The 12,506-nt window shown below is 42.2% G+C and overlaps 1 protein-coding gene across 1 annotated transcript in view; it reads right to left on the bottom strand.

Moving 5' to 3' along the window:
- CDYL2 (chromodomain Y like 2) overlaps positions 1–12,225 on the bottom strand; it is a 123,236-nt gene extending 111,011 nt beyond the window's left edge. The window contains exon 1 of the mRNA XM_088476827.1: positions 11,992–12,225. Within this exon, the coding sequence (XP_088332953.1) occupies positions 11,992–12,015 (24 nt within the window). The 5' untranslated portion in view covers positions 12,016–12,225. The remainder of the gene's footprint in view (positions 1–11,991) is intronic.
- Between the last annotated feature and the right edge of the window lie 281 nt (positions 12,226–12,506).

Raw genomic sequence — 12,506 nt, 5'->3', positions numbered from 1 at the left:
AAGGATATGTGGATGAAAATTTCAGGGATGTCCTGCACAAGTTCATTGTGCTCTATTTAGATAACATTTTAATTTTTCCCAAGGATCTGCAGTCACACAGATTTCATATAAGAGAGGTTTTATCCCATCCTCGTGACCACTGTCTGTATGGAAAGATTTCCAAATGTCTCTATGAGCAATCCTCCGTGCCATTTCTGGGGCACATCATCTCTGGAAATTCTCTACAGATGGATCCAGACAAACTGAGTGCCATCTGGGACTGGCCTCAACCTAACTCCCTGAAAGCTACCCAGCGATTTCTAATTATTATAGACGATTTATTTCGATCTTCTCCACTCTGGTTGCTCCCATCACAGCTCTCACCAAGAAGGGAGCCACTCCTTCTGTTGGCCCCCTTCGGCAGTAATGGTGTTTGAAAATCTAAAAAACAGCATTCTCCACGGCACCAATCCTTTGCCAACCACAACTTGAAAAGCCCTTCATTCTGGAAGTTGATGCCTCTTCGGTGGGGGTGGGAGCTGTGCTGTCTCAAACTGCTGAGGATGGGAAGACTCATCCATGTGAGTTCTTCTCGCAAAAATTTTACCGGCTGAGAAAAATTATGCCATCGATGACCAGGAGTTACTAGCTATGGCATTGGAAGAGTGGTGTCACCGGAGGGTGCAAGATTCCCTGTCCCCATCATTACAGATCATAAAAATTTGGTTTAACTTCAAACAGCTCATCGATTAAACGCCAGACAAGCTCATTGGTCCCTCTTCTTCTCTAGGTTTGACTTCAAGCTTCAGTTCCACCCTGGAGTCCTGAACAAGAAAGCTGATGCCCTGTCTCTAGTCTTTTCTATCTGCACAAGAGGATCAACCTCAAGTTCACCCAATCCTGGGCCCTCCCGTCTTTGCTCCCACTCAACTCCTGTCTCCACCAGGCACAATCTTTGTTGCTCCACAACTGCGTAAAAGCTTACTGACATGGGCCCATGCCTCCCTTTTTTCTGCACATTCAGGCACTTAAGACTTACAAGTTATTGGCCTACCATGAAGAAAGACGTTCGAGAGTTCATCATGTCCTGTGTCAAGTGTGCTCAGCATAAAATCACTTGCAATAAAGTCGTGGGCCCATTACATCCTTTGCCTGTTCCAGTTGCCCCATGGGCACACCTCTCTATGGATTTTATTTCAGAATTACCACCATCCAAAAGGACAGAACACCATTTGGGGGGTTGTGGCTCGATTCTCAAAGATTGCCCGTTTTATTCCCCTAGTCGATCTTCCTTCTGCTCCACCATTGGCGAAGATATTCATCCGAGACATCTTCAGGCTACATGGTTTGGCCAAAGAGATAGTATCCGATCGAGGGATACAATTTGTAGCCAGGTTTTGGAGAGCACTGTGTGCGTCGTGTGTAATTAAGTTGAAGTTCTCTTCCGCCTATCAACCACAAGCAAATGGTCAAACAGAGAGTGTGAATCAAGAGCTGGAAGCATTTATCAGAATTTTTGTATCCTCTTCAGCGGATGACTGCCTTGATCTTTTACCTTGGGCGGAGTTTTCGCACAACTTCAGGTGTCATTCTCCTTCTGATTCCACTCCACTTTTTGCAGTCTATGGTAGACATCCATGAGTGCCTGATTTTCAAGAATTACCGTCCATGGAAGTTCCAGCCGTAACTAACTTGGTAGGCTCATTTGCGGACTTATGGAAATATATTCATTGTTCCTTGAGGAAAGCCTCATAAAAAACGTCTTGCAGTTCCCCTAATGAGAGTCGGAGATAGGGTATGGTTATCATCTAACACATTCGCTTAAAAGTGCCAAGCATGAAGTTCACCCCACGCTTCATTGCATATCGCATTCTCAAGGTAATAAATCCTGTGGTGTATAAACTAGAACTTCCACCCCAGCTGAAGATTTCCAATACCTTCCATATCTCTCTGTTACGTCCTTTGATTCTTAATCAATTTCAACATTCTTCACCTAAAATGCCTTAGGTGCAAACTCAACAGGGTGTGGAGTTTGAGATTGAGAGAATCCTTGATTCTCGACATAGATCTAATTGCCTTCAGTATCTTATTGACTGGAAAGGGTACGGGCCTGAGGAACAAGCATGGACTAAGGCCTCTGACGTCCGTGCTCCTCAACTTGTTTGAGCTTTTCACAAAAAATTTACTGATAAGCCTTGTGGGTGTCCGGAGTCCACCCTTAAAGGGGGGGGGGTACTGTCAGTTTTCGGCCATTACTCACCACAGCGCCAACTTCCCCTGACTTCTCGTGTAGTCAGACGTCAGTTGCGGCAGTGAGTGACGCGTTGAGATTTATTCCTTAGGTGCACTTGGACATCCATGTGCTGCTCCGTGACTTGGTTAACGAGGTTGCCGTCATGGGTGCAGCCATGACAGTCTTCATCACCTGACTGACCCTTTATCCAATGGTAGCATGGTTGTCAGCTGACGCTGTCCTCCAATGGACTGCTACTGTACTTTGGGGTATATTACTGGGCTCTGGACAATAGGAAGTTGCCTGTACAACGTTGTTTCTACTAGGGTTTGCTTGCCTTCACTTCGTTCCATGTACCCTTACTATTCTGCTCTCCAGCCATTTCTAGTTACTCCCCTGTGCCAGCGGTGCGTCTGGATACCTTGCCCGCGTACTCTGTACATCCTCCGAGTACAACTACAGTGTCACTCTCCTGTGCCAGCTGTGCATCTGATACCTTGCCCGCATACTCAGTACAACATCCTCCGAGTACAACAACAGAGGCACTCTCCTGTGCCAGCGGTGCATCTGATACCTTGCCCGCATACTCAGTACAACATCCTCCGAGTACAACAACAGAGGCACTCTCCTGTGCCAGCGGTGCGTCTGATACCTTACCCACACAGAATCCTCGCTAGTACTTTTTTCCCCAAGACAAAATTTGCATGGAGAACCATTCAATTTGTGGAATGTGGGCTTCATTCAGCAGCGTACACAATAGCATTCGCAGTTGCGAAAATGTTTTCCAAAGCACAGCCAGCATAGGGACGCTAAATGCTGCTTTCTCATATTCATCCAACCTTGCTTTTTTGTGTATTTATTACCAGTTATTTATATAGCGCACACATATTCCGCAGCGCTTTACAGAGAATATTTGTCCATTCATATCAGTCCCTGCCCCAGTGGAGCTTACAATCTATATTCCCTACCACATACACACACACACACACACACACACACACACACACACACACACACACACACTAGGGTTAATTTTTTTTTGTTGGGACCCAATTAACCTACCAGTATATTTTTGGAGTGTGGGAGGAAACCAGAAAACCCGGCGGAAACCCAAGCAAGCACAGGGTGAATATACAAACTCCACAGAGTTAGGCCGTAGTGGGAAACAAACTGGCAACTTCACTGCTGTGTGGCAGTAATGCTAACCATTACACCGTCTGTGCTGCATATACATCGTTACCATAAAAGCACATCGGCCCGTCACGCAGCATTTACAGCAAGTCTGACCAGCTGCAGAAACTGCAAGTCTCATCGCACGGAGTACTCGAGCTGCGTATGTAAACGCAGTTGTTAATTTATGCACGCCCATGAAACGGTGTTCAAGTGGACAGACCACTCCCAGTCACAACCCCCGAAAGCTGACAGCCTATCACTAACTTTGTGAGAGAGTAATCACAAGCCGATCGCCACTCACACGCAGTGCTCCTTGTATGAATGCGCAATGGCAAATGATTGCTCAACTGCATCTGTAATCGCTATTGTGTACGCTACTGAAATCCAGCCCTGTGTTTCTGTAGTCATGGAAGTCCCAGAACAACTGGATGAAGAAGAACAAAATCTCCAAGTTAGTCAGATTTCAAAAAAGTGGTCAACAACTTTAGAGAAGTCGCTGAAGATTGAAAATACCACTAGTATTTAGAGTAAGCCTATTTGGATAGGTGAATGCATACAGATGGGATGGACATCTTTGCTGCAGTCATGCTGTCAGGAATGTGACCACCAGGTCCCGATGCAAAGTTCGCTCAACAGCATTACGTACTTCCTGTCTTGTCTCACAGGCACTGAACGTGGGTCCCTTCATTTCAGATCTTCTCTTCTGTGCTGACTGATACGTCTCACGCAGTATGCGTTATCCTCCATTACTATCAGCGAGGACTGCGGGTCCATGGGCGCGGCCATCTTGCTTCAGTCATGTGATTCTGGGTCTTCCAATCAAATCAGCTTCTCAGGTCTGCTGGGAATCAGTCGCCAATCATCGACAGGCACAGCCTATATAAACTCTTTATGGTCGTTCATTCAGTGCCTGTACAACGTCCCTTCAAGTCTTAGTATTTGGCTCCTGTTGCCTTCAAGTTTTGGATTTCCTACGTATCTCTGTGTCTTGTCCTTTCAACCAAAAATGCTACTTTGGGTACAAAACCCGGAGCACCTAAAAGGCACACCTACGTGTTCAACCCGTATCCCCAGGACGCATCTCAGTGTTCCACTCCAGGAGTTTGACGCAACTTTGTGTACTCAAGATCTACACTCTCTTCAAGCCAGCAATACAACACTGTCTATCTGGATACACCTCAGTACCTTTGACCAAGGATCCCTGCCTCGTCTAGCTGGGTTATACCCCGGTGATTATGACCCAGGATTCCTTAATTTGTCTATTGAGGATAATTCAGTGTCATCTGACTAGTGTCCTGCTTGTCGCGGAGTTCATGCATCAGGACTAGTCGTCCTACTCCAGCTAAGGTGTTACTTTCCAGTTACAGATTCCCAGGAGTTATGTGCTAAGTCGTTCTTCATCCTGGACTATTAGTTCTTCTTCTACTCATCATTCCAATCAGTTCTTTGCTTTTTTAATAAAGCCTTGTATCCTTTACCATCAAGTTTGGGTATTAGATTTTCCTCATAGGAGAAATAAGGTATCTAAAACCTCCTCAGTTTCTACTTCCACGGTGCCAGCCTGCATAGTCTGATTCATCACAGGAGGCCAATTTTCCTAGAGTCCTGACAGCTGAACTGCTAGACTCTGCAAGCACTGGGCATCTTTTTTGCAGAAAATGCACCTAAGGGGTATATTTACTAAAGTGCGTGTTTTTCTAAAGTGGAGATGTTGCTCATAGCAACCAATCAGATTCAATGTATTTATCTATCACCGTCTAGAAGAGAATGGCTAGAATATGATTGGTTGCTATGGGCGACATCTCCATTTCTAAAAACCCACACTTTAGTCTCAATGTAATGCGACTAGAACGCACCAGTAGACTGTGCTTATTAATTTGATATGCGACACTTGTATATCTGTGTGCGACTGAGATTCTGAATCTGTATACAAAGGGCTGCAATGTAGCGGCAGCAGCTTTTTTCATTCCAAGTTCCGTTGTGGCTAATATAGAGACTCAGGTGCACACAGATATACAAGTGTTGCCTATCATATTAATCAGCACAGTCTGACTTGGACGCATTTTTAGCAAGAAAAGACACCAAACGCTAGCAGAGTACCACAGGACCTGGCTGCTCACTCACATCAGGCAAATTGCGTTGCACGGCGTATTGAGGCTAGAGCTAGATGTATGAGGGTACATCTGTACGTAAACAATTCAAGAAAAAGAATTATATAAATGGCAAAAAATAACACTTCCATATGCAAGAGGAACTATGGCGAGCACTTACTGGAAGAAGATGTTTTGTTTTTTTTAAAGGAAGAAAACTTGAAAAAATTTGTATTACTTGTACAGATAATAATCAAGGACTAAACAATGGAAGTGGCATGCTATATAGACAAGTGTAACGCTCAAACAGAGACAAGATGTGATTAGCATTTACAAGGTTACATAAGTTTCTTTAAGTGGGAAATGCAAAAGAAAAGCAAAGGGATGAGAACCTGAAATGTAAAATAGACAAACATCTCAGAAGCCTTAATATCAGTTATCCATGAGACACAGGTAATAAAAATCTAAGTAGTCAATACCAACCTCCCTGAGGTATAACACACAAAATAATGAAACCAGGTTTTCAAATAAAAAACTGGGAACATGCTATTTTTAAGCAGCAATCCCATGGAAAAATTAGGTTCATTATTTTTTGGTTAGCATAAATCACGATTGCAGACTATACAACCTTCATAATAATATATTCCCTGGTTTGTTTCTTCAGGATGCTATTAATGATTTACACCATTTATATATTGTCCTAGGACTACCATTGCAACCACAAGGGACACGATGTAATAAGCAGAGAGGCTTTGGAATGTAACCCTGCTTTTGCCCTGTAAAATGACCCCCCAACCCCTCCTTTTCACCTGTACGCCATCACTTGACTTTAGAGGCATCCTACACAACAATCCCCAGCTCATTAAGGGACACAAGTCTCTAACAGAAGACACTGCTACTTTACACGGGGACAATTCATCTTTAAATTATACAGTGAATGTGTACCAGAATAGCAGTACATTCATGAAAATTTTTAGATAAGGGCTTGTGTATGTGTAGTGTTCCCGCTAGGCTGATTTAGCGGGGCGCCGCGCTCTGCATGATTTTAAAGTGGCAAAATACGCCCTGTCCTTATAGCGACGCCAGCCTAAAGCAGCCCGCTCTGTGTCATCCCCACCCACGGGCCACAGTCTCCTACGGGTGGATAAAGTTGTAGTGGCCGATCACCACTGGGTGAATAGGTGCCGTGTGAATTCGTACGCCATCTAGCCACAGTGAGAGGAGAGCTTGGGGGAAGCCTAGCATTGTGTAAGACATCAAAAGAATAAAAAGTAGCTGATCTGGCCGATTCCCTCATCATTTCACTCCAGTCACACATGCTCTCCTCGTGCCTCTTTCTTTTCACTCTTTTTCAGTTTTTATTTTTATGGTTTGTATTTAAATTTTTATTGGATTTATTGTTTTTTTTAAGGTTTGAAAAAAAAAATAGAAATAGGATTCTTAAGTAATAAACAGAACACAAGTTTTTCGAAATGAAAATTAGAACTTTATTATAGTATAGAAACATAGAATTTGACGGCAGATAAGAACCACTTGGCCCATCTAGTCTGCCCCATTTTTAAACATATTATTACCTCAACCCTTATTGATCCTTACTTCTTCTGAAGGATATCCTTATGTCTATCCCATGCATGTTTAATTTGCTCTACTGTCTTAGCCTCTACCACCTCTGATGGGAGGCTATTCCACTTCTCCACTACCCTTTCTGTGAAGTATTGTTGCTTGTCTCTGTATTTTCCTATATACAAAATGTATACAATAATAATATAGAGTAGACTATATATTGTGTGTTCCAGTTGATATTCTTCAGAACTTATTTTTCTTGCTCCTTTATTCTGTTGTATTGCAAATTATACTCTGTTCAATAACAGACTTGTCAACAGATTGCATTATGTAATTTCTCTGATGTACAACTTTTTTAATTCAATAAAATTGTTTAAAAAAAAAAAAACTAGCTGATCGATATATCAGATATAGAACATTATTACATTTAAAGATTATATGTGGAACGGTGAGCAAGACTTTTTCTTGAGCGAGATATGACAACATAAAAGACATGAAATAATGATCAATGTTTCCAACATTTACTTACAGGTCTCTCGGGAAACCAGGAAATATATGAAGATCTTGTCAGCATTAGCAGGATGCCCAAAGATTACATGAATGACCAACAAGTTTCCAGTTTATTTTACCCTCCATTGTTGGCAACTCCGCAGCCTCTCAGAGTCCACTATTTCAGCACTGCCCTTTCGGCAAGTTATCATCACGCACTCTCTCCTACACTTCCTTCCATAGGACAGAACTAAGTCTTGAATCCATCATTTCCAACATCCCATCTAGCTTTTTCAAATGTCAAATAAACTCGGGGCACTTGGGGGAAAATATTCCCCATGTATTTCATAAGTGTCTTCTCTTCTTATCACATAAAACATTGGGATGGCTGAGATGTTGCAACAAGATTACATATATCAAAAGGAAGTGCATTAAAAGAAATAATTTAGCAATAATTATTTTGGACAGGACTCAATTACTCTTAGCCAACGCATACCTTATTGAATACAACCTTTTCGATTCATGTTAAAACACTCAAAATACGTTGCCAAAAGCAACGGTTTGTGTAGCCCTTATAATTATGACTTTAAAAAATATATTTTCTAATAGATGTGTCTTTGAACAATTCTTCACTATCATTTAAGAAAACATTAGGAAAAGAAAACTATTTTTGACATTAGAGGCAGAATTTGCTTACAAATTTACTTCCACAATGCTATCTACTCTTCACTTTTCCTTTAATGGTCATATCCTGTATCTCATGAAGAGATGTAAATTTGTAGAGGAAAAAAAATTGCATTTGATTTGCATCTTTAAACTATGCACAATACTCCACTATCGACAAAGTGCATTCTGCTCATAGACCAATTAAAACTATCATACATATTTTAGTTTGGTTTCCAATATAACTAAAAAGAACAAGGATCACAGTAATTACATCAGTATAGCTCAGTGGTTCTCAAACTCTGTCCTCAGGACCCCAAACAGTTCACGTTTTCCAGGTAAAGGCTCCATACATCAGCAATCAGATAACCACAAATGAACAATTTGAAGATTTTTGCTCGATTCTAGGATTCCCCAATCTAACAATCTGCAACCAAACATTACAGATCTTTTTCAGTGATTTGCAGATTGATTTCAGCAAACACAAATCTTCCAATCTTGAAAGGTTCATCTTTTTACTAGTAACGGTCTGCAAATCTGCTGATTGACACCATACACTAGCAATCTACAGCCCCAATTGATCTGTGAAATCCAACATGGTGGACACCCTAAAGGCCCCCATACGATCAGGCAACCAATCTCGCGATCCTATACGTCGATCCGCTGGTCGGAAATGCCGACCATCGATGTTCCACAATCTGTCGCAGGATCGGTAAAATTTTACATGTTAAATGGTCTGTTTGTATATTTTTAATGTTTTTATGTGATTTTATTACAATAAAAATAAAACAATCATTGATCTCTTTTTACCAATTATTTTTATCCCATTATTATAGGGGTTATTGTTGGGATATGAGATACCATTGTTAATTAACATCTGCATTTAGATCAAGCGCCTATCACATGGTTGATTTTTATTGGTTTCATTTCTATTGAAAGGGGGTAGTATATACCCTTCTTTTTTCCTTGTGAGGCAGCTGATATACATATTTATTGCACAATTGGGAGTATTTCTTACTTTTCACGTCAATAAATTTCACCGATATGCCAATAATGATCATTTTTTTATCATGATCGGCATATCTGTGATATGCAACGTGTTGGATTTCACCGATCCTGCAATGCCCGTGTGCAGGATTGCAGGAATGCAGCGATCTGTCACTGATGTATGGGGGCCTTTATTTACCAATTCCAATCACTTTATGGTTGAAATCTGCAATCTGTGAACCACATACATTGCAGATTATTTTACACGATCATCAGCAAAACGCAGAATTGCCACAATCGATTGGTGATGTTTGGGGGCCTTTACTTAGTAGGAGCACAGGTGTACTCATTACTCCCTGACACATTTTATAAGATCCACAGGTGGAGCTAATAATTTAACTTGTGATTCTGTGAGGAGACCTGGAACACATGAACTGTTTGGGGTCCCGAGGTTCGAGTTTGAGAACCTATGGTATAGCTGGAGGTACAGAATAAATAAAAATAGGAGCTTAGGACTTGTGACAAATTTACATACATTTTGTTGGTCAATTTAACTATAACCATTGTCTACAACAAACAGAGGCAGCCCTTTTGTAAGTAATATACCAGAGAATGTAGCCTATAAAATTCTCTATGAATAACTGGCATCATTACAGCGTGAGGTAATCTGGGCTTGAATTCAATATGGAAGAATCTTCCATTATTAGTCCAATTTCGATAAAGGGCCTGCAATTGTAAAAATCCCCACTTCACCCTTCGCTAGCTAACACCAACATATTCAAAGACGTCAAAGAATATACATGAAAAGCATAGAAATACATTTTTAGAAAAATTCACTAAAAATAAAAATTGTGAATCACAGCTATACAGTTAAATACAAATGTTGCTCAACACTTACGACTGCATTCTGATGAAAAATAATATAATTCACTTAAGAAAATACAAAAAACTTGATCAATTAAATTCAACAAGCATATAAGTAACAAAACATAAGAAATGCAAAAATACTGTATAAGCTATCCGAGGAACAACGTGGATTAAGTGGACATGTACTCCAAGATCGTATTGCAATCATATTCCCCCTAGCAGTAGGGTATGTAAACAATGTACCGAAACAACTCAGACAGTTAACCAGTTGGAAATGTAAACCATTTGTATGATAAATTTGGTCATAGACAAATTGATTTTTCCCCAGGCTGTTATTGCATTTCAAGAATAAAAATCAATCCTGTCCTGTCCTTTCGAGTTTCTAAAATATCAACAGATACACATCACCTTGTCAGCGTAATCTCTTTGTCAGTGGTTCCACATATAACACTGTCGGGAGGAATTGGTCTCATCAATATAAGAATGATCCATCACTCACTCAGGAATAGACTATATAATTTACCATTTACACTCACGTACTGTATAGGATTTTGTTTGCAAGAATTTATTTTAAACAATTATTCGTCAATCAGCAAAAATCATCCGGAGTATGTAGCTACTGGTCTATAATAAAAACGGTTCTGGGGGGGTAGGGGGGGGAATGTAAAGTGGATGAAGATAAAGTACCAGCCAATCAGCTCCTAACTGTCATTTTTCAAACACAACCTGCCACATTGCAGTTAGGAGCTGATTGGTTGGTACTTTATCACTCTCCAAGGCTTAGTACATATCCTCTGCAAGATATCGCCTGTACATAAATATACTTAATTTAAATAATGAATACAGTCTTCATCTTCAATTACACCACAGGGAAGTGACCCCTCTTCTGAAGACATTTCCAAGGTAGGTAGTTACATCCCAGTGTCCTCCAATTCCCAATCACGTAAGGCCAACGTGCTACATTAACTTTTTGATCATGGCACAATATTTAGACATCTTAACAGCTGGTGCACCTTGGTACTAGAACCCATTAATATGTGTATATTTTAAATGATCATCTAAGTGCGCCAGTATTAAACAAGCCAAAACAAACATTCACAGAAAATTAAACCAGAGTGACCACAGAAGTGATGTCTTCTATGGACTGCTTACTCACCTAGGAAGTTTTAATGAATTAGATCGCCACAATGGGTTTACATACAGTATGCCAAATCTATAGGATGAGTCAATGCTTGTCACAGCATCTCCAATATCAAAACCTATACCTATAGGGGACTGAGACGTATGACAGACTAACCAAAGAGGATAGACTAGCTGCTGCAGAACCTCTAGCTTTATTTGAATACATAAAAAAAAAGGTCACCAACATAATCTGTAGAGATTTCCCATGTGCGGCCAGTGATGGATGGGACGGTGGAGATGACACCTGCTGCTGGGGACCAGATGTGCCAGTCATCATAACCTACCATCCTCGCTGCAAACCAAGCGGCACAGGAATGACCGATAATGGGTATTAATGGATCAGAAGTGGCATGGACTTTTAGAGAAGAATATATAGAGAGTGACTTTTATAAAGTTGCAGGATGATTAACAACAGTGACCTACAAGAGGCTCTGCAGCAGCCAACAGGTCACCTGTGTGATCAGCAGCAGCCTAGCACCATGCATGCCTGCAGCCTCACCTGCACATGGATGGAAGACCACCTGCTCCCCAGTTGTACAACCTGCACCTTCCTGCATTTACAGCACCAGCCCCCTCCACTAATATTACCAACATTCAGCCCCTGCTCACTTTACCAGGCTCCCCCCTGCCCACCCAATGCCCCCCTATTAATGGTGGGTCCTGTCCCCTCCCTAGGCCTGCGCATGCAAAGTGCCCCCAGACCCCCCCACCACAGCCACCCTCCCGCTGCAGACGCCCATCTATGAGGAGGGGGGTGTAGCGTACCTCGTACAGGTCCCCAGAAGCCATGCTGCCGGGAGCCGGGGCTGCTGCGTGCTGGGAATGACAGTCTCCGGGTGTAGTCAGTGTGCGCAGAATCACTCACACACACAGCGGCGGCGGATGGCAGCAGCAGAACCAGCTCTGGAGCAGCCACGGGGGAGTCCCAGCTCCTGCCCTGCTCACTGTCCGGGGACAGCCGCCAGAGGGCGCTCTAGGAGCGGGGCTAACGTGGGAGGAGGATCCGTGACAGGAGAGCTGGGGGCTGGCTGGCAGCATCCTGACAGGGGGGCGGGGAGGGGCGAGGCTTTGACTCCTCTCTCTCTCTGGCCATGGTGATAAAGTAATAATGAGCCACCATCACATTACTGTGTATATAAAGGCAACACAAGCACCACACAGAGCTGATGTGAGGTTACACAACCTCCTGGGTGCTGGCTGCTGCTCATCATGCCTGTACCCTGTGTCTGTCCATCTCTGCAGCACTAGGGCTCTATACAAGACACTGTAATTGTCGGGTG

Source organism: Taudactylus pleione, unplaced genomic scaffold, assembly GCF_031769625.1.
Source record: "Taudactylus pleione unplaced genomic scaffold, aTauple2 ptg000195l, whole genome shotgun sequence".
NCBI lineage: Eukaryota > Metazoa > Chordata > Amphibia > Anura > Myobatrachidae > Taudactylus > Taudactylus pleione.
This window is presented reverse-complemented; position numbering and strand designations above follow the sequence as displayed.